This window comes from Borostomias antarcticus, assembly GCF_949987555.1.
Source record: "Borostomias antarcticus genome assembly, chromosome: 2".
In the NCBI taxonomy this organism is placed as follows: Eukaryota; Metazoa; Chordata; class Actinopteri; order Stomiiformes; family Stomiidae; genus Borostomias; species Borostomias antarcticus.
Window position 1 is genome coordinate 40461411 of NC_140235.1, and position 25770 is coordinate 40487180.

General features: G+C 45.7%; 4 protein-coding genes across 5 annotated transcripts in view; 1 reads left to right on the forward strand and 3 right to left on the reverse strand.

Moving 5' to 3' along the window:
* The window catches only part of ppp3ccb (protein phosphatase 3, catalytic subunit, gamma isozyme, b), a 15388-nt gene extending 13153 nt beyond the window's left edge, over positions 1 to 2235 (reverse strand). For both annotated transcript variants that reach the window (XM_084451317.1, XM_084451318.1), the window contains exon 1: positions 1675 to 2235. In XM_084451317.1, the coding sequence (XP_084307443.1) occupies positions 1675 to 1726 (52 nt within the window). In that variant the 5' untranslated portion in view covers positions 1727 to 2235. The remainder of the gene's footprint in view (positions 1 to 1674) is intronic.
* A 2340-nt stretch (positions 2236 to 4575) lies between these two features.
* LOC311328486 (myosin light chain 5-like) lies at positions 4576 to 5689 on the forward strand. Its single transcript, XM_084461284.1, has 6 exons — positions 4576 to 4626; positions 4829 to 4904; positions 5026 to 5130; positions 5231 to 5309; positions 5427 to 5475; positions 5578 to 5689. Exons 1-6 carry the CDS (start codon positions 4591 to 4593, stop codon positions 5677 to 5679), a joined length of 447 nt encoding a protein of 148 aa, XP_084317410.1. The 5' UTR covers positions 4576 to 4590; the 3' UTR covers positions 5680 to 5689.
* Positions 5690 to 5809: 120 nt separating this feature from the next.
* hpse (heparanase) lies at positions 5810 to 12300 on the reverse strand. The gene is made up of 12 exons (XM_084461283.1): positions 11888 to 12300; positions 11609 to 11748; positions 11191 to 11319; positions 10653 to 10826; positions 10237 to 10408; positions 9235 to 9282; positions 8794 to 8887; positions 8584 to 8690; positions 7979 to 8093; positions 7549 to 7673; positions 7265 to 7417; positions 5810 to 6425 (listed from the first exon to the last, which is right to left on the reverse strand). Exons 1-12 carry the CDS (start codon positions 12082 to 12084, stop codon positions 6263 to 6265), a joined length of 1617 nt encoding a protein of 538 aa, XP_084317409.1. The 5' UTR covers positions 12085 to 12300; the 3' UTR covers positions 5810 to 6262.
* Positions 12301 to 13133: 833 nt separating this feature from the next.
* helq (helicase, POLQ like) lies at positions 13134 to 24672 on the reverse strand. The gene is made up of 18 exons (XM_084452619.1): positions 24402 to 24672; positions 23459 to 24125; positions 23013 to 23191; positions 22681 to 22881; positions 22526 to 22598; positions 22334 to 22431; positions 21723 to 21821; positions 21479 to 21624; positions 20475 to 20714; positions 19896 to 20037; positions 19401 to 19505; positions 18317 to 18524; positions 17377 to 17534; positions 16859 to 16957; positions 15695 to 15868; positions 14835 to 14948; positions 14518 to 14652; positions 13134 to 13244 (listed from the first exon to the last, which is right to left on the reverse strand). Exons 1-18 carry the CDS (start codon positions 24567 to 24569, stop codon positions 13161 to 13163), a joined length of 3090 nt encoding a protein of 1029 aa, XP_084308745.1. The 5' UTR covers positions 24570 to 24672; the 3' UTR covers positions 13134 to 13160.
* Between the last annotated feature and the right edge of the window lie 1098 nt (positions 24673 to 25770).

The window sequence follows — 25770 nt, forward strand, 5'->3', positions numbered from 1 at the left end:
AAAGCAGAAATGCCTTAAAATAATATCAATAAATAAATTTTAAAAAGAGTCAGTGGATCATGGCCGAGTCAAGCCCAGGCTAGCGCTGCAGCATGGGTCCGCTGTGGCAGGTCCGACGACAGAGCTCCATCAGAGGACCCAAGCCCAGGCTATCTCTACAGCATGGGTCCGCTGAGGCAGGTCCGACGACAGAGCTCCATCAGAGGACCCAAGCCCATAAATCATGAATGAGGATGGAACCATTACAGACAGGCTGGGTGAAGCAAATGGAAGGGCTGATCCAGTTACCAGCGGTAACTAAGCCAAAAGGTCAGAACATCAATCCTGGCCTTCAAAGATGTGAAAAACCGAGGCCACCGAGAAGTGACGGACTGAATGTGGGTACGACACGCAGCGTGTGAGTGAGTGGGTGAGGGGTGGGTGGAGTGAGTGAGTTTGCATACTGTGAAAGTGAGGTGGTCTCTCTACAGAATGAGTGTGTGAATAGTGCTGTGATTGTTGAGTGTGTGTGGGGGCGGGGACTCTAGTGTGTGTGCATGACTCGCTCTAGGGCAGTGGCTCTCCCTCCCTCTCTCTCTCTCTCCCTCTCCCTCTCTCTGTCTTAAGAGGAAGGTAGATTTAATGAGCTCATGCTCCCCTGCGGTTTTGCGTTCCTAAGCCTCGCTAACCCATTGAGCCTATCATACACATCCTGACAGAAACAGACGGACGGAGACCTTGCCAACTACCTGGCAAGCAGACAACACAGACCTGCTTACACTGAACACGGGAGACACGCCGATGTCTCACCAAAACACGGACAGTAGGACGGCATTCCCAAACCACACGATCAGAATAGCTCCCACACGGGATTGCAGACATTTGTTTGAAGAGTAACTCTAAACATCAACACAGAATAAGATTTATGCTACGATCTATGTCTCTGAGAAGGAGGGCCTATACTTAACGTTAAACAAGGAAGGAACACAACAATATATTGCTCTTAGCCAGCTATTGCTAAGTCCTAAAACTAATTAACCAACTTTTAGTGAGCTAATAGTTGGGTATCTTAAGCGTCAAACGATATTTGCCGGGCTACTAACTACACCTAGTTAGATTTGACGTGTTTATTTTATACAGCAGCTAAGATAGCTGTCATATTTTGCACGATGATACAAAACATTGCATCAATGTCACCAGCCTAACGTTAACGTAGTAACTTATATTGTGTGTTATATTTACAGCATGCTAGCTAGCTAACGTTAGGTTTGTTTGTTTGTTTATTAGGTAAAAGCCTTGTTTGGGACCCAGCATACTGCAGTGGTTCTAGGGTTCTGTCTTGTGATGTTCCTCCAGCAGTGGTTCTAGGGTTCTGTCTTGTGATGTTCCTCCAGCAGACATGTACTGGCTGTGGTTCTAGGGTTCTGTCTTGTGATGTTCCTCCAGCAGACATGTCCTGGCTGTGGTTCTAGGGTTCTGTCTTGTGATGTTCCCCCAGCAGACATGTCCTGGCTGTGGTTCTAGGGTTCTGTCTTGTGATGTTCCTCCAGCAGACATGTCCAGGCTAGCCAGGCTAGCAAGCCTCTACCCGTCCAACCCGTCCCCTCCCTCTGCTGGTGCTAGCGAGCTAGCATGCTAACACAACTTCCTGGGACCAACTGCTCATTTAAAAATTAATAAATAAATCATTCATACCTTTTATCGGCCGGTCGACGGTCGAAAGTTTATTTTGCTCTTTAACCGACATCCTTCTTCTCGTCTCAACCGTTGGGAAGTGTCTCGCAGCCCCTAAGCTAATGCTAATTCCTCCGTTTGGCTATGCTAGCTATGCTAGCTGTAATGCTAGCTGTGCTAGCTCCGTTAGCACCTCGGTCTCGGCAGTGTTCCGCTACTAAGACAGCCAAGACCAGCCTTGGGATAGGGAAGCTAAGCCAAACGTGATGTTAACCTCACGGGGGAAAGGGGAAGATGTCTTTAATTAATTAAATTAACGGTTTTTCTGCCCTCCCAATCCAGCCAGGTGATGCCAAGCTGCTGTCAGTTGACGTGAAGACGAGACGACTTCTTCTTCTTCTTCTTCTTCTTCGTGTCCCAGGAAACGGTCTCCACGCTCGAGCTGCCAAACCCACGTTCTTCTTCAGGGATTCCGAGCGCGCGCACCAATCTGTTTTAATTTCCTCTGTCTATTCTGGGATGCGATGCAGCTGTGGGCTCAGTGCTCAGTGCTCAGGCCTCGGGGCTTGGCTTTCCTGTCGTGATCCGATGTGTCGTCCAGACTCTGTCGGATTACAGTAATCCACCACAAGCGGATTTCCTACAACATGGCTGTACCTGTGCAACGCACGGGGGTGTGGGTAGTGTAGTTGTCTTGGGAGGGAATTCACAAACCTTATTGGCTCATATTTAACATCCCACCTCTACTACTGTTTTTTGACAGCCTAATGGACTGGAAATAACCTTTGTATTTGGTAGTGTAGTTACCCAAGTTACCTTTGAAAAATCACTTTAATGTTGCTACTTTATAGAATGTCAGTGTGGTGTTGTAAATAATTAAGAACCCTACAGAATATGGCTATCAAGATATATATCCAATGATGATAAAGGATTCAGGTGCTCTGGGTATGAAATGCGCTATATAAATAAAGCTTTGATTGATTGATTGATTGATATGGACCTGTTAACCTGTGCTCAATCTGTCTCGCCTCAGAGTTTACAGGTTTTGAAACACAAATCAGTTAACTTCCAGTTATGATCCCATTAAACATGCTGCAAAACATGAATAATCATGTTGGAAAAGATAGATACACCTGAATTATCACAAAGTCAGTAGTCTGACACAGTGCACCTATCCATGCCGACCACTGAACGTGCAGTTGGGTGTTGGTGAAATTGGTGATGTACGTGGAAGTATCAACCGCGTGGCAACAGCACCACCATGCGGTCATAGACAGGACTGCATGCACTTAGTGAAGCATGAACATTCTCTAATTGGTATTATTAACATTGTTGACTAATACAGCATTTCGGCTACATTTGGAAAGTTTCAGGCTCACAGATGATCGGATATATTTACAGTGCTTAAAGTGTTAAATATCAACTATTACTATAAATAACATCTCTATAATGCCTGGTCTGGAATACAATGAAGTTGTGTCCACACACTCATCTGATCCAACAAGTCGTTTGGGGAGTCATTTTGGGACTTTTCCCAGGTCAAATCTCAAGTCTGCAATTCAGAGTATCAATGAGAATAGTGTGGGCCAAGAAGGTAAAGATGGCAGGCTTATCCCAGACACTGTACTACAGAAGTTATATAAGCTGTTTTTTAAAAGTATTATATACTGATAATATATAATACTGTATAATACATCAGTATGACTTTTTAATATTACCGTGACACTTGTGTTTTTCTTCCGTAGCCTTCTCACTCCCTGTTACTACGCTCAAAAGGTGTGCTATATAGAGCTATTGGTAACAATAAAATATTCCAAATACTGTACGACTCTAAAACCCTTTTCTGGTCCGTATGGTGCTATTTGGAAGTTACATTATGTTGAAAGTTCTTTACAGATCAGTAGGCACAATTTAGCGCTCCAAATAGCACCATATGGACCAGAAAGGGTTTTCTCTGGAATCTTAGGGCTCTATATGGTACCTTTTTCAGAGGATTCTTCTGATGTTAGAAATAGTTCTATATTAAACCCTTTTTTGAGTGGTATCATTACAATGCCAACACACCAACCATGAACCAAGAGGAGAAAAATGGCTACTTTAGCACCTAAAACGATAACAGTGAGCTCTTGAATGGATTTCTACCTCCAACATGAAATAAATATAGAAACACTTTAAGATGGCCGACAGCAGTTGTTGCATCCCTTCAGAGACTGGGCCTTGCTTGAGAACTTGTCCATGTATGGAGAACATTTGCCCGACTTAGGGGCCCCATCGGACTAGCGGGGTCCCCTCTGGGCCCTGCTATGCCAGCCGTCATCACAGGCCCACTCAGCAGTGGCAGCTGCTGTATTTAAGCTGTCTCCTCCCAAGGCCATTAGGCACATTCAGAGCCAGGACCATCACTCGGAGGGACATGGTGAGCGTGTTCACACTTGTCTTATGGTCTACTTCTGTTTCTTAGCTATTGAGATGTTTGTAAAACTGTAACCGTAAAATGATCTTTTATTAATCAAATGTTTTTTTTTACCAATATGCTAGCTCATAAAGATTGAATTGGGTTGTATTGTGATCTGTAGAGTAACCGTGGTCATGTATAGCTAATGGATAAATGATTATAGAACCGGCACTCTGCTCAAAAAAATAATTTAATTCCTTGTAAAAGAGACGTTTCGACCCTGACGAAGACCCAGACAGGGTAGCAAAGTTGTCCTTTTTTTTTTACAAGGAATAAAACGATTTTTTGGAGCAGACCGCGGGTTCTATAATCATTTATTCACAGTTTAAACCAACCCAGCACCAAGAAAGATGTGCATGTGATTACCTAGGTAAGCATGCATGCATAACTTAGCCAAAGTGTCCATCCAGGCCAGTAGAAAGACCAAGAAGAAGGAAGGCGGTGCCAAGAGAGCCCAGAGGGCCTCGTCCAACGTGTTCTCCATGTTCGAGCAGTCACAGATCCAGGAATTCAAAGAGGTACGTTCAGATTCCTGTTCCATTTTTGTCTAAATTATATTCCGGGTGAATGAAAGTGACCTTGCCATGTCGTCTTTGCTAATTAAAGAACCATCAAAGAGTTTCTATAGTGTGAAAAAAAATATTGAAGAGTAGCCTAAATTTCTCATCACATCTAACATGAGTTGACATTTCGTTTGTTTCCTCTCTCCCAATGGGGCAGGCGTTCACAATTATCGATCAGAACAGGGATGGATTTATTGACAAGGAAGACCTGAAGGACACCTATGCATCTCTGGGTTTGTATCCTATAGACGCTTGGCGTTGGGATGCGTCATCGTACGTCTTCATGAGCTCTGGCAGCAGGTCTGTGAATACGGAGGTGCTCGTTAGTCTTACGTTTTGACTTCTGTCCCTCAGGTAAATTGAACGTCCAGGACAACGAGCTTGAAGACATGCTGAAAGAAGCCAGCGGCCCCATCAACTTCACCATGTTCCTCAACCTATTTGGAGAGAAGCTCCATGGTGAGACCTACAGACTAGAGACGCGTCACGTTCCTGTTATTCTGAGATGTACGTATGGTACAACACGCTAACTCTGAGACCCCCCCGTGTGTGTGTGTAGGCACAGATCCAGAAGAAACCATAACGAACGCCTTCAAAATGTTTGATCCCGATGCCAAGGGTTCTGTTCACAAAGATGAGTACGTTTTCATGCACATTTGATACTTTCTGGTTTTGTACAGTATTTCTGTAACTCCACAAAGGTTATGGTTGGTATTTGATAAAAGTGATGTCACTAACCTATCAACATTCTACAGACTACAGCGCTTACTGATGACACAAGCAGACAAGTTCACAGCTGAAGAGGTACACAAAAAATCTCAAGTTCAATACATCATTTTGTATCCATTACTTGGATGAAAACATGTGTGTACAAATCCCTACCAACTGTCTTCTGATTGGTTCCAGGTCAAACAGATGTTCCAGTCGTCCACCATCGACTCCGCAGGCAACCTGGACTACAAATCCCTTTGTTACATCATCACACACGGCGAAGAACAGGAAGAGTGATGTCATCGTTTGAGTCGTATATCATGAGTATGACATATGAACAATGTCTGGGTGTTGCCTCTCACTAACTCATTAGAAGCTAAAATAAAAACGAAGGAAATAAATCTAACTTTTGACTTCTTTACAGCGTTTTATTAATTTCCCCATCAAAAACATTTTATATGTAGAAAATATAAAAATAACTCATGTTTTCCCCAGTGTTTAACTTAGAAAAATGCATGCTCCGCATTGGTGAATCAGTGCAGCACAATAGTGAACTGTTAACAGGTAAAATTGGCATGTGGAAAAAAGCCACGTTCAATCTACATTGATTAAAATGCCATCTGAGTGTGTGAGCCTAATCAATATAGAACGCAGCGATTTGTGAAACAAGTCAGTGCCTGAAAAATCTTTCAAAAGTATTTTATAAATATAGACTTGATACTATTTTCTAAACACATGTAGAAAACTCATCTGATATAATTTGGTCAGTAGTCATCACCTCATATACCCTCCTATGTACATTCTTTGAGAACCTGTACTCAGCAGCAGTGTCCATTAGGCAGTAGTTTCGTCCGTGTGTCCGTCTCCGGTCCCACGGGACTCACTGGCACACCCGTGCCCTGGCCTCCTGGAGGACGTAGAAGGCCAAGGAGAATCCCGGGAGCGGGAGATGGCGTTCGCCTGCCGGAAGCGTTTTCCCTCGGAGCGCCGGGAGGGTTCTGTCGTCCGCCATCTTCAGCACCTCGCCGTTGAGTCTCACAGACCTGGAGATCACAGTTAGTCGTCCTTCCTCTCTGGAATAACGTTCAGGTGAGAGCTTCTAAAGTCATGTGAATGAATTTCAAGTCTCACCAAAGTGTTCTGTTTTCCTACTTGACTGTTGTTCTAACTTTGTAGTTCGTTCTCATAGATCAGTCTGTTAAAACTACAAATTCTTCCTGTGTGACATCACTTCCCTGTCCTCTTCATCCTGAAACTATGTCACTTCCTTTTTCACTGTATAACCTATCGACCTCGTCCACATCTGACTCACTCTGCCCGGATTCACTTCCTGTGCTAGAGTCCAAATCGTAACAGAATAAAACTATTGCCTTTGTTTAAAACCAGCTTGACCGACCACTCAGCGTGTTAAACTAAACCAAGTAAGGGTTTTCCTTTACAGTCACCACCAGGAGCTGTAATCTTCGGTCAGATGGACTAATTATGTATGCAATTCATACACGAACACAAACTGTCTTTGGTGAAAGACAGTCACACCCTCATCCTAGTGTGAATTACAGAGACATCTTAAATTGGATTACCTGCCAAGTATGGAACATTTTAAAACTAGGATTAAGGACTATTTGAGTACTCAATGCACATGTCCTGATACTAAACGCTGCTGGTGATTATAATGCCTTGATATGAATTGCCAACTTTTTAAAATTGTTTTATGTTTGTTTTCATTTTGTGTATTTAAATGTGGAACTATTGTGCTGCTGTCTTGGCCAGGACTCCCTTGTAAAAGAGATTCTGAATCTCAATGGGAATATTCCTGGTAAAAATAAAGGTTAAATAAAATAAAATAAATAAAAGAACAGTAATGGGCGCCAGTGTTGTTTACCTGGAGTAGAGTCCGTCCTCTCCGGGCTGGTCCGACTCCAGAACGAAGGCCTCAGCGGTGCTGTTAGAGACCTGAGCTGGAACAACGACCCTGGCTGGACTCTTACTGAGGTTCATAGCGATCAACGTGACAGCGCCACTCCTGTAGCTTGAGCTAGAGAGAGGAGAGTCAGACAAAGACTTCAGTTTGGAACCAAATAAAACACTTCAAAGTTATAGGACTACGATTGTCTTTGTTAATATGCACCACAGAAGACAAAGTGAAAGGGTTGGGTTTTGGAATACCTCTTCTTGTTGGTGCAGTGCAGATAAACCCGGACTCTTTTGTTCTGGCTAGTTATGGAGACGGCTTCTACGCTCAGAACCTCTGGTCCAACAAGTCTCTTATACAGAACCGACAGCCAATAGTCCTGCCAAAGTGACAAGACAGCTTTACATGAACAATCATCATCGTTATTATCATCATCATCATCATCATCATCATACATTGTTATCACAGAGCAGAAGGACATTTTATTAAAAAAAATTAGACATTTATAAGGAAAGAAAATGTAGAGATCCTAAAATGCGAAGAGTACTTGGAGAAAAACACATTCAGAACAGAGAAACTATTATTGTCCCGGACAACAACGTTCTTGTTGAGTACTTGGTGGATTGTGAGACAGGTCAGGGAGAGAGTAGACGGCTACTCTGAAGGAACTGACTCGCTGCTTACAGGAAGAGGATCCAGGTTGTCGTCCACCAGATGGTAGGACCCAGAGCCAATCAAAACCTGCCTGATGACAACGTCCAATCCCAGTTTGGCACCAAGTCCCAGTTTATCTAGCCACCTGTAGAAAGCAACAAAAAATTACACGGCACAATAGTATTTATTTGTTTAACTACTGATTATTTGTTGAACTACTGATATTTGCAGCTTACCAAGGTTATCACCAGAGTTGTGAAATCGCATTCATAAACCAAGATCTAATGCTGAAAAGTCTCAGGAGTATTGAATGAGATTTACAATAATCCTGTACAAGAGTCCTGGATTAAGTCGGTGTTGGATACATCATGGGAAACATGCTTTTTAAAGGCATTCCTCATATTTTGCACATGAACGTACAAACAGTCTCTCTGGAACACTGCTGAAAGAGCGATCATGTGATCGTGAGACCGAGGCTAATACATGACCTCGGAAATTCAATGAACTACCAACGCTCCCAAAGACAGGGGTTCGTCAGCTCACCCTGCCTTAGAGGGGCCACGTGATAATTTAACTGTAAAGAAACCAAATTATATGCATTCACTTACACAGAGTATATACTGTTGGCTACTCACATAAAACCAGCAACAAACGTGTCAGACAGTCCCAAAGCCCCGCCCCCATAGGCGGAGCTTGTCTCTCCAAGCCACGCCTTCTTTCCAGGGGACACCAGGTCAATGGTCTGCAGACAGACAGAGTAGAGCACCAACTCATCGATCATATGGCAATTATGTAAACATTATCACGTGAAAGAGGTTCATCCAAAGTCACACGTTAATCATTACCTCTAGTACTTCGTTGGTTTTCAGGGCCAAAGTGTCGAGGACCTCAGGATCGAGGAAATCCTCCAGAGATGTGTCTCTTCCATTCACATAGTAACTAGCAGAGGGGAAAACGCATCCATTTAATATCCATATCTCACACACACAAAATCATTTCAGTGAAATATGCTCTATTGAGAAATAAAAAAGCAGACATTTTAGATTTGAACTGTAGATAATTTCTCTTTTCGTACAGTCTCATCACACGTGAGAGTATCACTGCGCTAGTCAACAGGTTTGCAGAGTTCCTCATTCCTTGTTTGCCAAACCCACGTGACAAAGCTTCAGAGCGACGCCCGTGAGCAGGAGTCCACTCCGAGTTTGTTTGGTGCCTTAATGCGCTACGGTCAGTAGCACATGACAGCTAACAGCGCTATGTGGACCCTGAGGGACCGTTCAACTTACTGGTGCCAGGTGCACGCATCAATCGCCTCGGCGCCACTCTCCAAAAACCTGCCCGAAGAACACACAACACACATCATGTGGCAGTTGTGTGTGAAGTATCTTAAGATAAAATATAATAAATGTAAATAAGTTGTGAGGGGGTTTTGGTAGACACCTTCGTCAGTATAGATAAAGAAGTGAAAAAACTCAAGGTTCATAAACCAGTTGAACCAGGAAACGAAAGCGTTCTGTTCATGGGAGGCTGAGAATGGGAGGTATTCAGATCACATGTCCTAATTCAATAGCAGAATCATCAGCTAATTCAATTCCTTCCCTTTAAAAATTCCTACTTTTGAGGTCCTCCAGCAGAACACACTTTTAAAAAAAACGTTCACTCACTCAGCAAGTCCAACGCTCACCGTTTCTTCCTCTGGTGCCAGATGCGAGATTTATTTTCGTAACCCAGTTTAGCAAGAACACCATAGAGTTTAGGGTTAAGGTTAGGGTGAGGGTCAGGTGTAGGGTTAAGGTTAGGGTGAGGGTCAGGTGTAGGGTTAGGGTTAAGGTTAAGGGTTAGGGTTAAGGTTAAGGCTAGGGTGAGGGTCTTCCTTAACCCTAAACTCAATGGTGTTATCGCTAAACTGGGTTGCGAAACGCGTAGACACATCCCAGATAGTGCTTGTTTGAACTTTGAACCCAGCCTGGTAACCTTGCTACCTGCCTGGTGGGGTCTAAGGCCTCTTGTGGGTCGTGGGCCAGGGCCCCGTGGGTTCTAAGGCCTCTGGTGGGTCGTGGGCCAGGGCCCGGTGGGTTCTAAGGCCTCTGGTGGGTCGTGGGCCAGGGCCCGGTGGGTTCTAAGGCCTCTGGTGGGTCGTGGGCCAGGGCCCGGTGGGTTCTAAGGCCTCTGGTGGGTCGTGGGCCAGGGCCCGGTGGGTTCTAAGGCCTCTGGTGGGTCGTGGGCCAGGGCCCGGTGGGTTCTAAGGCCTCTGGTGGGTCGTGGGCCAGGGCCCGGTGGGTTCTCACCCCTCTAGCAGGTCTCTGCGGTGGTCCCGTGGTTGGCCGACGTCCGGCCCGTACAGACCCGTGTTCTGGTACAGTTTGGATCCTCGTAGAATCTCCCGGAGCGTGACGAAGTCCTGGCCCAGCTGGTAGCCGTCCACACGAACGCCTGCTTTCTTCTCATAGCTGTTGGGCTCTGGGGAGGGAGAGAGAGAGAGGGAGGGAGAGAGAGAGAGAGAGAGAGAGAGAGAGAGAGAGAGAGAAAAAGAGAGACAGAGAGAGAGAGAGAGAGAGAGAGAAAGAGAGAGAGAGAGAGAGAAAGAGAGAGAGAGAAAGAGAAAGAGAGAGAGCATGTCAGCAACATACTGTAGTAATACCTGGATTCTTAATCTAGGGGAAAACTAGGGCCTTATACTGCGGTCTCTGAGCGCGAGCCTCACCGTTGCCCAGCTCCCAGGCCATGCGGTACTGTCTGGACTCACAGTACCGGAGCAGATCCCGGGCGTTGCTACTGTCCCAGGAGTTCCCCGCTGTCCTGAGCAGAGCGTTCAGCCCAAAGATCAGGTCCAGGCCTGAGCAGTTGGTGAAGGAGTACAGGAGGTCCACAGCATACTCTGAGAGAGGGGGGGTGGGGGGGAGAGAGAGAGAGAGAGAGAGAGAGAGAGAGAGAGAGAGAGAGAAAAGCATGGAAAGAGAGAGAGAGAGATCTGTTTTTATTATGTTTGAAATAAACATTCATTCATTGATTCATTCATTCATAGAGAGAGGGGAACAAACATTCATTTTTAACATCGCGAGCTAAGTGGTAAAATATCCAAAAGACAGTCAAATTTATTTCATTTCTTTTTCAGTCTACATTACCGATCAAGTGAAAAAAGTCTATGGCACAATGAATGGTCCCTGGCAGGGAGGTGTGCCGGGGTACAGCCCCGAATAGTATCCCAGCCTGCACCAGGGCTGCCCTGTTCAAGACCCTACCTGTAAACTTCACCCTGTGGAACTTCCTGTTCCGCGTCTCCCTCAGAAGCAGCACTTCCTGTTGAGCCCATTCCTGCTTCAGCCTCTCTTCCAACAAGGGGGGCAGCTCCAGCCTCTCACAGGTGTCCCCTGAAAACAGGATACAGATCAAGTAGGGGGCGCGTTACCTGTCAAATCTGCTTTTGTGAATGGAAACAGAGTGAGGCGCACACTATTCACATTTGAGTTACAGAGGGCTTTCTTTAATAAGAAAGCTAGTCACTGGCTCAGCGTGAATCATCTTTCTGTTGTCTCTCATTGAAGTAAAACATGAATCATGATGAGAACGTGTAGTGAAGGAAACACAGGAACTCCACGCACACCAAAAGAGGGATGTGGTTAAAGTCGACGGGACAGTTGACGTGACATCATCATTTACCCGTCTGAAAAACTGAGTTTTGGTGATATTCATTCGAATATGGACTCTGGGGGTTGAAGATCATGAAGTCTTGACTTGTTCCTCCAAATCTCAAGAAGGCAGGGGTCAAGGCTTTAGCCAATGTCCGCAGTTTAGGGGACCTGGTGGAGCAAAACGGGCTTATGTTCATTGCTTAACAATTTAGGCTACTTTTAAGCAGGGCATCACTCAGGGTATAACACCCACAGATCAACTGGCAATTTAAGCAATGTACACGATTTCAAATGTAAGCTGACTTACCCTAAAAGGTACATGAACTTTTCCTCCGCGACTAGGTTTGCATCTATAGACACAGACAAAAAGCGCTCATTCACCCTCTTCAGCACTCGAGAGAAATCCGCATTCAAATGGACGGACACAGAATCGCTCTCATTGTTGACAAACGCGTTAATTCCCCCATGAGATAGGACTGATACGAGTATGAAAACTGGTATCATGATTGCAGTCCTGTACAAGCTACAGTCGTTTTAGGCGTCGCATCCAACACAATTTAATCTACACAAATCATCATCACGGGTTCACGAAGCTCAGCTGGCGGGATCAAAGGGGAAATGAACCAATTTCCTATTGAGGTCCAAAGCGATGGCACACGTTCAGGTCAAGACCAATCAAACTTAAACAGAGTCCATCCAGCAGCCACAGAAGACCATGATCCATAGTACCCAACCTGGAAATGTGAGGGCTATGGTCCGAGCCCTTCAGCATGATAACGAGGCTGTGTGTGTTATAATGGGGGCGGTCCTAATGTTATTGACGACTATCTGTAGGCAAAACATTAGCCCATCTGTTGTTTCATTCATTTTCAGTTTCCATTTGACATTTCTGAATTACCGGAAGTCCATTGTGCATACACACAAACACACAACAAAATATGCACTTTTGCAATTTCATGCACCACTTTACGCACACCATTTATATAATTTAAATGTTTTTCTTATTTATTCCACATTACCATTTATCTTGCATGCCTTTATTCTGTTCTTACTGCAAGGCCGAGACGACAGAACACGGGAACTCTTATGCTGGTATAATACATGAATTTTGAATCATTTATATTTCTTTCAAAAAATGTAGATTGTCAGACCTTATTAGCTGGAAGCGCTGCAGCAGAGGAAACTATGATGTATTTTAAGCAATATCCTTCAAGAATGTGAGAAGTGCAGAGAAGTACATTGCTATCTTATTATTAATAACAAGAATGTAGTATTGCTTGTTTGTTGCCCTCCGGATACAGTAAAGTGATACTGGGGTGTGTTGGCACACATCTTTCATTACCAAGCACTCACATGGCAACTTGATATCTGTACGCCCACTAATACTGTAAAGGTGACCCTAATAAGGGTGACACAGGTTTACCACGCACAAACATCAGACATATTTGGTGTTGTCTACTTTTTAATTAGACACGGCACTCAAATAAACTATAAACAATAACACCAAAATAAAAGTCGTCTGTTATAAATACATACACACACAAATACACACACACACACAAATACACATTCTTTTTTTTTTACAACAAGGGCAGATCCGGAGGCCTTGTAAGCAGGTCATCCACTTCCTCCTGGAGTGCTTCAGCCTTCTCGTTCAGCAGCATCTACAACACAAGACGCCACAAACACAAGACGCCACAAACACAGAGTCAGGTTCATCTACAACACAGATGCCACAAACACAGAGTCAGGTTCATCTACAACACAGACAGCAAACACAGAGTCAGGTTCATCTACAACACAGACGCCACAAACACAGAGTCAGGTTCATCTACAACACAGATGCCACAAACAGAGTCAGGTTCATCTACAACACAGAGACGCCACAAACGCAGTCAGGTTCATCTACAACACAGACGCCACAAACACAGAGTCAGGTTCATCTACAACACAGAGACGCCACAAACACAGCGTCAGGTTAATCTACAACACAGACGCCACAAACACAGCGTCAGGTTCATCTACAACACAGAGACGCCACAAACACAGAGTCAGGTTCATCTACAACACAGACGCCACAAACACAGAGTCAGGTTCATCTACAACAGACGCCACAAACACAGAGTCAGGTTCATCTACAACACAGACGCCACAAACACAGAGTCAGGTTCATCTACAACACAGACGCCACAAACACAGAGTCAGGTTCATCTACAACACAGACGCCACAAACACAGAGTCAGGTTCATCTACAACACAGACGCCACAAACACAGAGTCAGGTTAATCTACAACACAGAGACGCCACAAACGCAGTCAGGTTCATCTACAACACAGACGCCACAAACACAGAGTCAGGTTCATCTACAACACAGAGACGCCACAAACACAGCGTCAGGTTAATCTACAACACAGACGCCACAAACACAGCGTCAGGTTCATCTACAACACAGAGACGCCACAAACACAGAGTCAGGTTCATCTACAACACAGACGCCACAAACACAGAGTCAGGTTCATCTACAACACAGACGCCACAAACACAGAGTCAGGTTAATCTACAACACAGACGCCACAAACACAGAGTCATGTTCATCTACAACACAGACGCCACAAACACAGAGTCAGGTTCATCTACAACACAGACGCCACAAACACAGAGTCATGTTCATCTACAACACAGACACCACAAACACAGAGTCAGGTTCATCTACAACACAGACGCCACAAACACAGAGTCAGGTTCATCTACAACACAGAGACGCCACAAACACAGAGTCAGGTTAATCTACAACACAGAGACACCACAAACACAGAGTCAGGTTAATCTACAACACAGAGACACCACAACTACTGTAAAAACAAAGTCAGATCCATCTACAACATCAGAACTCACGCAAACACGGAGTAAAAACAACGGCAAAACTATGTGACAAACCTTTGCAGAAGAAACTATCTGATTGGCTTGCTTCTTATAGAGGTTCTCCACAGTCTTGACGAGAACATTGGGGTCAGCGTTGGCGAGGTGAGACAGTGTCTTATAACCAGCATTGTATAGCTGCTTGGCTCTTGACTGTGAAGAACAGGTTGAGTTAGCGCTTGCTAGGCTAACACCTGAATATACCTTGCACCAAATAAACCATGCATACCGTAGGTGCAAGGTGTTTTCAATCTTAACCTTTAAACATATATACACCTATTATTAGAGAATATTAACAGCAATTGTTTTAAAATACTGAGCTGGTGTAGACGGACCTGCATGACCCCAGCTACCTCCATCAGAGGGATGAGCTCGGCCTGGACACAGTAGGTCAGGCGTCGGGTCAGCTCCACCAGTAGGCCCCTGAAGGCCCAGAACTCCTCCAGCTCCTGGGGTGAACAGAGTGAGATCATCAATCAGGTTATGCCGGGCTCACACTACAGGATATTTAAAATCCTAATCAATTTTGAAATCGGGTTGCATCACGCACACAAGGAGAATCTTAACAGATATTCTTCTTGCGCATCTCAAACAAGCACACACAGCAAGATTTGAAGATAACGGCTCCCTTTGAATGCGATGACGGAATTAAACTGCGCAACGTGATTGGTTCGGGGATGAACCAACTGCCGAGGACTGCTTCGGCGACGGCGATTTTGGAAAACGTCTGCAACGGGAGCCTGGTTCAGACTGAATAATGAAGTGAGGTGAAATGGCGGTTCGGTGCGAGTGTCGGCGCGGGTGCCGTAGGGTAGGGATGTAGTGATAACTGGTATAATGATAAACCGTGATACATTTCTATTAAATTTATCGTGATAAAATTATCACTAAAACCGTGTTTGATTTCCGCACATTGAAAAACTCACTGTAAATACTGTCCAATGTTAACAACAGTCCCCAAGACATTACTTTAGTGTTTATGCAAACAAAACGTTCATAGTGCTGCACATTTTATTTGTGGTTTTCAATATAACAATGTGATTTCAATGTGGTTTTCAATATAAAAACGTTTTTGAAAATGTTCAGCACATTTTATAACACCGCGACAATACTGCTAACCGTGATCATTTCGCTCACTATAACGGTGATGTGACATTTTCACCCCGTCACATGTCTGGCGTAGGGGCGGCGGTACCTCGGTGAAGTGCAGCACGGAGGAGCAGAAGGCCGAGGAGGAGCTGAGCAGCGTCTGGACGAACCCCCTGCTGAGCTGGAAGCGGTCGGACACGCTCCACACGTCCGTCTCCTTCAGCAGGGAGAAGAGCACCAGGGCGAGGTACAGCCGGCCGGCCACCAGGGGGTCCGCGCTCTGGGGGGGGGACCCAGGCAGAGGGCATCAGGCAGGGAACTAGGGCTGGGTATCGATTCGAATTTCAAGAATCGATTCCGATTCACAAGGTTCAGAATCGATTATCACGATTCGATTCAATATCGATTCGGTTAGTGTTACTAAAACCTGTTTTTTTTTTTTTTAGCTGTAACCTTAATTACATGACTGCCAAGTTATGCAACACATCAACAGGCCTACGGCTGGATATCGATACTGATTTCCAAAAATGAATGAATGAATGAATCATTGAATGAATGAACTATTCATTTATTCATTCATTAAATAAAAGATCGATTTTGGGAATCATGAATCGATTCTGAATCATTTGATTCAGAATCGATGAGTCGATTTTTTAAACCCAGCCAGCCCTACAGGGAACCACACACAGGGATGGCCTTGCTAAGCGTGTGGTGAGGGAGGTTGGTCTGCGCTCGTATCACCACAGATCGGCTGTACAGTAATACAGTAAAACATGTTTTATTTTTTCACAGGCTTAAGCGAGTTAGGTATGCCGCCCATCTAGTGGATGAAAAAAGATTATTCAAGGGGATTGATTAAGATTAACTTAACGGTTTGAAGATTAGGCTTTCAAATATAAGCTCTTAGGATTCCTAAGAGGATGCTGATATAAAGCCAATTATAATCCCCCCTCACCCACTTGGATTACTATAGTCTCGCGATACCAGGCAATCTCCACCTTCTGAGCGTCCGGACTTCGAACAGCTGGTGGGATTACATAACCCATATTGTTCTGTTACAATGGAGGCCGTCCGCTCTGTCGGGGTCAGGGAAGAGTTTTTACAGCTCACTTTTCTGGCCCCCTGGGTGAAACTGTTTTTTTGCTTCCCTCTGGAATATGTAGGGGTGGGTCGTATGCCCTCCTCCCTTGTTCTCTGTAAAGTGCATTGTGTTGCCTCCGAGTATGAAATGCGCTATACAAATAAAGCATTGATTGATTGATTGTCGTACCTTCTTCACGGCTTGACCGGCAGCCTTTCTGGCGATGAAACTCTCCGGCACTCCGACGGCCGCGGACATCTTCTGCTCGGCCGCAGACAGCGTGGTGAACTGGACACAAAACTAATCACATTAGCTACTAGGTTGAGCTCAACGAGACCATATTTTTCCAAACGCCGTCGCTGAGGCGGAAATCCCGTATCTCCATTTTGGTGATTTAATTATTATTATTTTTTACATCAATTGAAAACTGGGACTACCCTTTACCACCCCTAAACACCTCCCATCCCTGGGAACAATTAAATGCATTTTAAACAGCTAATCATGTGATTTTTTTTTATTTTCTTGTTATTTTTTTTTAACTGAAATTAGAATGTTCCTTTCCAACATTCTGAAAACGTCATTTTGGAGATACAGTTTCTGCCTGACGGCTACGATACATTGAATAGCTACCCTATGCTATTGCCACAACCCACAGAAACGCATCAGGAATAGTGAACCAGGAGGCGAGCGAGGGGTGTGGCTCTCACCTGTCTGAAGTAGATCATCCAGTCGGGTTTGCACTGGGAGATCATGTCGTACGGCGTGACCAGGTAGAGCAGGTGGAGGAAGCTGTCCAGCATCAGACTCTCGAGGCCTTTAGACAGGTCTCTGTACAGGACGGCACAGCAGCCCAGATCCACCGAGCCTGGGGGGGGGAGAGGTGGGAGCAGGGCTGAAAATGAACACCTGCCACCGGCCAAATGCAGGTAAAATTTCCAATTGGCGACTAGATTTCGGAAGGCTATCTGAAAAAAAAAAAAACTTGGCCGGTAGATTTTTTCATCTACAGTCCCCTTGGCAGGTGACCGTGAGCCAAAAAGTTAATTTTCACTCCTGGGTGGGAGGTTACACCTTAAGACGGTAGCATCCACTCAACTAACACCACATCTCTGGAACAGGAAATGGACTGAGCTCCAGAAGCGAGAAGTCAAATGTTAACTAGTCTGACTCAACAGATACAGGCTTTGTGGATGAGCCTCGTCATTAGCTTATTACTTCACAATCAGTGGTGCCCTTTCTCGTGGTCGGCCAATCAGTGGTGCTGATTCATGTGGTCGGCCAATCAGTGGCGATGGGAGATTCTCCAAGACTACGTGAAACAACAACCTAGCAACCGCTCCGGCAAATACAATTGTGATTGGTTGAAAGCGTTTTTTCCCCCCTATCCCCAAACGGTAATGAGTCTGACTGAATGAATGACTTTCTCTAACGCTGGCACAGCGTGAGAGAGCCATGATAGCCTACCTTTTTAAAAAGGCCTTTGACTGTTAAAATAATGTTATTTTTGTTCAATTGTGTTTTGTTATGCTGTGCTTTTAAACCTGTAGCTCTTTGAGATTTTTTTAAATGAAAAGTGTTACAAATAAAATGTATTATTATTATTATTATTATTAGATTTTTATTATTAGTAGTAGTAGGCTCATTTACCTTTGTAGGTAGCCCGTCCCAGTTTGGTGACCTGTAGCGTCCCCTCCTGTGGGTGTGTGAGCTCAGTGACCAGGCCCTTGTCTTTCAGGAGCTCCACACACTCCCGGCTGACCTCGTCCAGGCTTCTCTCTGTGCACAGCAGGCTCTCCTGGACAGACAGCAGGGTGCCTCTCATGAAGGCCCTGACCTGCTCTAACGAGGAAGTGATCTGTACCGGAGACACAACCAAACACAACCCGTTATCAATTAAGACACCGTGACATCAGCCACCTTGAACACAACCACACACAACCCCGTTATCAATTAAGAAACCGTGACATCAGCCACCTTGAATACAACCACACACAACCCTGTTATCGATTAAGAAACCGTGACATCAGCCACCTTGAATACAACCACACAACCCCGTTATCAATTAAGACACCGTGACATCAGCCACCTTGAACACAACCACACAACCCCGTTATCAATTAAGAAACCGTGACATCAGCCACCTTGAATATAACCACACACAACCCTGTCATCGATTAAGACACCGTGACATCAGCCATCTTGAATAGACTCATAAGTGTCTCATAAGTGTTTCTCTTATATCCTGTGGCTTAAATATTGCTCTTTTAGTATTTTAGTTCAACTTAATTCTACTTGTTGTAAATGTTAAGGTTGATGTGACTGTTTGGCTATATATGGCTACACTAATCAATGATGTGCGTGTATGCAGGACAATATGAGGAAAAGCTTGTGCTCAAAGTCAAGGTGAGAGAGAGGGGCGAACAGCCAGGAGTTAATTTTTTATTTTATTTTTACATATTGTGTATGGTTGGATAGCACTATTATTTTTATTGGATGTTTATTTGATTTGTCTTCATATGTATGTTTTTTTTTCTCTTTCTTTCTGTTATTCATATGATGGGAAAATGTATAATTCTTGTCTGTGTTGAAAATCAATAATTTTGTAAAAAAAAAAAATAAAAAAAAAAAATAATAAAAAAAAAAAAAAAACACAAAAAATAATTTTAAGACATTGTGACATCACACTTTCGAGGGCATTCATCCTGCAGACGGTTCAAAGTTCAAGACTCACGTTCAAACCAATGAGTGACAGGATGAGGCTCAGGACGCCCTTCCCATCGTCGTGCATCAGGTTGCTGTAGCAGTTCTCCATTGGCGCAGACACCAGCGTCTTCGCCTGCCAAAACAAAGTGACACACAAACCTCCTTTAGACGAAGAGTAGCCTCGCATAACCAGACCGATCTCTACACTTGAACGGTCTGGCTGTGCTCATTACCATTGGGGGATACGGGGGGGGGGGGGGGACACTATTTCTTTAAACCAATCACAATCGTCTTGGGCGGAGCGGTTGCTAGGTTGTTGTTGTTTCACATAGTCTGGGACTGATTGGCCGACCACATGAATCGTCGCCACTGATTGGGCAGTAGTAAACGAATGACAAGGCTTATCCCCGAAATCTACATTTGTTGAGTCGGTCTAGACGAAGAGGAGAGAAACATACAGAACCTCCAAATGAAGGCGGGTGTTATGACGTGATATAGGCAGCTGTATAGCGTAGATACCCACCATGAGCTTGTCTCTCTCTTGCAGGATGAGGATGCTCTCTCCCATGGTGTCTATCCCCGCGCGCCCCGCCCTGCCCACCATCTGCTTGTACTGGCTCCTCTTTAGGAAGTCTGCCGCCACGTACGGAGAACGCAGGATCACCCTGGGTCACACACACACGCACACACACGCACACACACGTTTTGGTGCTATTGCATGAGGTGTAATGTTTAAATGTGCCCCCATGTCTGATTGGCTGGTTGTTTGAAATTGTCATCTTAAATGTTGTCCTGTACATTTGTTTTGTCTTTCCTCAGGCTGCACCCAGGGCCGATGTAAAAGTTGGATGGGGGGGCGCATTATAAATAAAAATATCATATCATATCATAACCACCCATGATGGAGAGACGTTTAATTCTTCATATAAACAAGAAACACTTAGTGCTTGTATGTTGTATGTTGGGGAAACGCGTTGTATGACGTAGATCACCAGGTCAGATTGCGTTGGGACCGGACCGGCCGGTCAGGGGTTCCGGGGGTCAGGGGTTCCGGGGGTCAGGGGTTCCGGTCAGGGGTTCCGGTCAGGGTTCCGGGGCTCACCTACGGGCCGGGAGGTTGATCCCGGCGGCCAGGGTGGAGGTGCAGGCCAGGAGGCAGAGCACGCCGGAGGAGTAGGCCTCCTCCACCAGCCTCCTCTCCTCGCCGGTCAGCCCGCTGTGGTGGTAGGCCAGGCCGTAGGGGACGGTCCTCCGGAGCACGGGGCACAGAGAGCCGTTCCCGCTGCCCCTCAGCTCGCCCAGCAGCGCCGCCTTCTCCGCCTCCCGCACCCGCAGGAAGCTCCTAGGGAAACAGGAAGTGGAGACTAGAGGCTGTGTAGAGGCTCAGTGTTAGAGGCTAGAGAGGCTCAGTACTAGAGGCTGTGTAGAGTACGGTAGCTGATGTTCCTACTGTATACGGGGGAGAGTACGGTAGCTGATGTTCCTACTGTATACGGGGGAGAGTACGGTAGCTGATGTTCCTACTGTATACGGGGGAGAGTACGGTAGCTGACGTTCCTACTGTATACGGGGAGAGTACGGTAGCTGATGTTCCTACTGTATACGGGGGAGAGTACGGTAGCTGATGTTCCTACTGTATACGGGGAGAGTACGGTAGCTGATGTTCCTACTGTATACGGGGGAGAGTACGGTAGCTGACGTTCCTACTGTATACGGGGAGAGTACGGTAGCTGATGTTCCTACTGTATACGGGGAGAGTACGGTAGCTGATGTTCCTACTGTATAAGGGGGAGAGTACGGTAGCTGATGTTCCTACTGTATACGGGGGAGAGTACGGTAGCTGATGTTCCTACTGTATACGGGGAGAGTACGGTAGCTGATGTTCCTACTGTATACGGGGAGAGTACGGTAGCTGATGTTCCTACTGTATACGGGGAGAGTACGGTAGCTGATGTTCCTACTGTATACGGGGGAGAGTACGGTAGCTGATGTTCCTACTGTATACGGGGAGAGTACGGTAGCTGATGTTCCTACTGTATACGGGGAGAGTACGGTAGCTGATGTTCCTACTGTATACGGGGAGAGTACGCTAGCTGAGGTTCCTACTTGTTGAGGTACTTGCAGATCATCCCCGCCACGTTCTCACAGTTTTTCTTGGTGGGACAGAAGACGAGGCACGAGTGTGCCGGGATCACCTCCGTCACCATGGCAACAATATGGTCCGGATCCATCTTCTGCATTGCGCTGGAGTACTGGGGGATCACATGTACGTTAGTCAGGGGACGAACATGGCTGATTTATTCAATATGAAACCTCCGACAATTTTTTTTTTTTGACCATTAAAAAGTACCTTGAAATTCAGAAGTCGTGAGAACCTCAGACACTCCTCCTCTTGGGGGTCCACCTCGTATATGCTGTCCTTCAGCTTCACATACTCCTTCAGCTGGACCTGGAACAGACACACAACCACAACCAGAACCACAATCAGAACCAGAAACTCCTTCAGCTGGACCTGGAACAGACACACAACCAGAACCACAATCAGAACCAGACACTCCTTCAGCTGGACCTGGAACAGACACACAACCACAACCAGAACCACAATCAGAACCACAACCAGAACCACAATCAGAACCAGACACTCCTTCAGCTGGACCTGGAACAGACACACAACCACAACCAGAACCACAATCAGAACCACAACCAGAACCACAATCAGAACCAGACACTCCTTCAGCTGGACCTGGAACAGACACACAACCACAACCAGAACCACAATCAGAACCAGACACTCCTTCAGCTGGAACAGACACGCCGCACTGTCAACACAACCACAACCAGAGACCGACTGAATAATCAGATTATATTAGAGTTATTGTAGGGCTTGTGATGATATTAGCTCGATACTGATAGCGACGTGTATGATGGTGATTCAATTCAGCCAGGAAGTGAATTACATACGGGTCTGAAGTCGTTGGTGTAATTCTCTGCTTTCAGAAACTTCTGAAGGTCTCGGACGTTGCCGAGCGTGGCGCTCATTCCAATGATCTGAGTCGATTCTGTGTGAAACACAGCGAACGTTGGAACGTGCACATGTTGACAAAACACCTCGATAGACATGGCGGTGAATGTTAAGGCGAAAATCTCACTTACCACTGATGTACAGAACTTTGGCAAGAGTCATCTCAATAACCGCTCCTCTGCTGCCATCACCGAGCATGTGGAGCTGAAAAGAAGGAAATTATTGGTGTGTGTGTGTGTGTGTGTGTGGTCCATATTTGCACGTTTTAAAACACCCCACTTGGTACCTCGTCAACGACCACCAGTCCAATGTTGTCCAGCCTGCCGGCCTCGATCAGGGAGTTGACCAGACTCTGGGCTTTCTCAATGGTGGCGACGTACAAAGACCTCTTCCCTTTCCTCTTCACTGGAGGGAACCTGCCTTTACTGCCTGCATACTCCTCCACCATGAAGTCCAGCTCCAAACCAAAGCCCGCCAACCCTCGAACCTGCGAGCGCATGGGAAATACTTTGATGTGCCATCAAATATACAAATACATCTTCTGTGAAAGGCAGAGAAGAGAAGATATACGAATAAAATTACATTTTTAATACATCACGTCAGGCTCATGTCCTGTACCTTTTCCTGCACTAGAGAGATGTAGGGGAGGATGAAAAGTACATCTTTTTTCCTGCACAAGAGCTCCCTCAGGATGAGAATCTCTGCCACGAGGGTCTTCCCGCCACTAGTGGGCAGTGAGTAAATAAGGTTCCTCCTCTGCTGAACAGAGTCCAGGTTCAGACACGTCTTCTGCCATTCTGAAACATGGGACACACTGTACACATCACATGAGCAAAACACAAGATCAAATTGTACACTAATTAACAGCTTTGAATGATCAGCATTGCTGTTTAATGGGATATGAAGGGGATCTGTAATATTTAGGGACCTATGCCCACCCTCCCATTGCTCTCTGTAAAGCACATTGTGTTGCCTCTGTGTATGAAATGCGCTATACGAATAAAGTTTGATTTGATTTGAGATGCCTGCTTAGTGAGTCACAGAGCTATGGAGGACATAGTCACCATACAAGTCTTTGATTCCTTTGAAGTTCAATATGAGCTCCTTCACTTTGGTGGGGAGACCAAAGAAAGGCCCGATGTCCGTCGTTTCCACGGAGACAGATTCCATGGCCTGCATGGCGAAGCTGATCTCCTCGGTGACCACCGCCTCCCTCTGCATGGCCGTCCGAGAAACGCTGGAGGGAGCGGCCGCGTTGCCCATCATGGCTCTCTTCAGACTAGCGGTCACACTCTTCCTCCTTGTCGTCTTGGGGGTGACGTTTAGCGCGTCACCCTCATTTCGGTCCTCCGTCGGGACAGCCCTCCACTCTGGGGTTCTCACCGGTGTGGATGTCCTGTCCCCGTTTGGACAGAGGTCATTCTCAGCGCCCAGGAGACCATCTTGTTTAAAAGCATGCTGGGCGCTTGGAACGTCTGTAAAGAAGTCATCCCTGAAGCCATCTAAGATGGAGTCGGTGAGACTAGTGTCACCGACATGTTTCAGACATGTTGACCGCAGTGACGTGAAATCGGGGTTGTCTTGGTGATGGTCCACAGGGTTTGTATTGGCTGCTTGATCCAGGTCCTGCTGTCTCGCGTTGTGCTCCATGTCATCAAGCCTCGCCATGATGGAGCTGTCCCCCACAAGGCTGTCATAGTTCCCGAACAAATCCTCATTGTCACTGCAATACTACAAAGAGGAAACAGCATTGTTATTGTTTGATATCGTTCACTCCACATACTGACGACCTGTTCTAATCACTATGGCTTGTTGGTCTGTATTTAGGGGCCCCCTGGCCCCCGGGTGATACTGTTTTTTTGCTTCCCTCTGGAATATGTAGAGAGTGGGTCGTATGCCCACCTCCCTTGTTCTCTGTAAAGCGCATTGTGTTGCCTCTGGGTATAAAATGCGCTATATAAATAAAGCTTTGATTGATTGATTGATTGATTGATTGATTGAACTTACATCACTGAACTTATCCCTTGTGATTCTGTTCTGCACCTCTTCTCCCGTGCTGCTGTTTCCTCCCGAGGGTCTTTTTCTGACAGGCGTCAGGTGGCTTTTGACCGAGTCCCTGGACCTCTTTCTAGAGGACACTCTTTTTATTCTGATCTCTTGCTTATCGGCACTCATCGTGTCCAACCTGACTCTTGTTGGCGAAATGGTCCAGCTTGACGTGAGCTAATGTTGTGAGCTAGCTAACAGCTAGCTAAAGCTTGTCTGGCTAACTAGACATAGCTAAAACAAACAAGGAACATTAGGCTAGCTACAACCATTGCCTAGCTCATGTTACAACTCTGTATTAGCTCATTAGCTCGAAAACACAAAGGCTGTGAAGGCTAACTCACGGTTGTGTACCTGTTAGCTACGCAACATATCCAGATTTGAAGTTGTAAACGGAGGTCATTTAACAGTTAACGGACCAATCAGAGACCGAGGATAGATGGTCACGTGACAGTTCAAATCTAGCCTCGCGTCGCCTGTCCTCGGGGTAGATGGGATACAGCCACGGCCTGTGCACAAGGCTAGTTCCCATAAGTGCAGAGACCGATCAAACCCCAAACCCAAAACTAAACCCAACCCTAAACCCAACCCTAAACCCAACCCTAAAGCTAGCCCTAGTGATAGCGAACTGCTTTCTGAAACACCGAGGCTTTTAGGCACATTGCATCGCAAAAAAGATTCATACTTGAAGCCTCACTAAATGCTTTGCTTTGTACGCTACTGACACCTGCTGGCAAAGATCATTCAGAGCAGGTAATATCTCTCACCTGCTGGAGCTGACACATTAATGATATTACTCATTTTGATTGACAACACCTGTAGGCCTAGCCTAATTGGAGTGTGCTGCATATAAACCAAGGGAAGGGGGAAAGTATATAGCTGCGTTCCGAATCGTATACTACCCTACTATATAGTATGCCAAAACAGGATGTAGTATGTCCCAATACATAGTATGCCAAAAATACCAGGATGTCCTACTACATCCGGTCGTATTTTGCAGTATGCAAGCCAGCAGGCTTTTCTGGCTATTCTGACCCACGATCCTGTGCGCAGCGGAAATGTGCGTCACATGTGCGAGTCGTGACAGCTGTAGACGAATGTCGCGTTTTGGACAGCGACGGATGTGGGCAAATTTCAAGGCGCAATGTTATGACAAGGTAGTATTAACCGTCGCCATCACTTGTCAGCCGTCAACAAAGGCCGGAGTACCAGACATTTTCTCTCTCAAGGCTGAGGGCTCCGCCCATCAGCCAAAAATAGGCCAACTGAAAATGATTTCATCACATCGATTAACTGGGAGACATGGTAATAAGGTAGTTTATTGATCTCA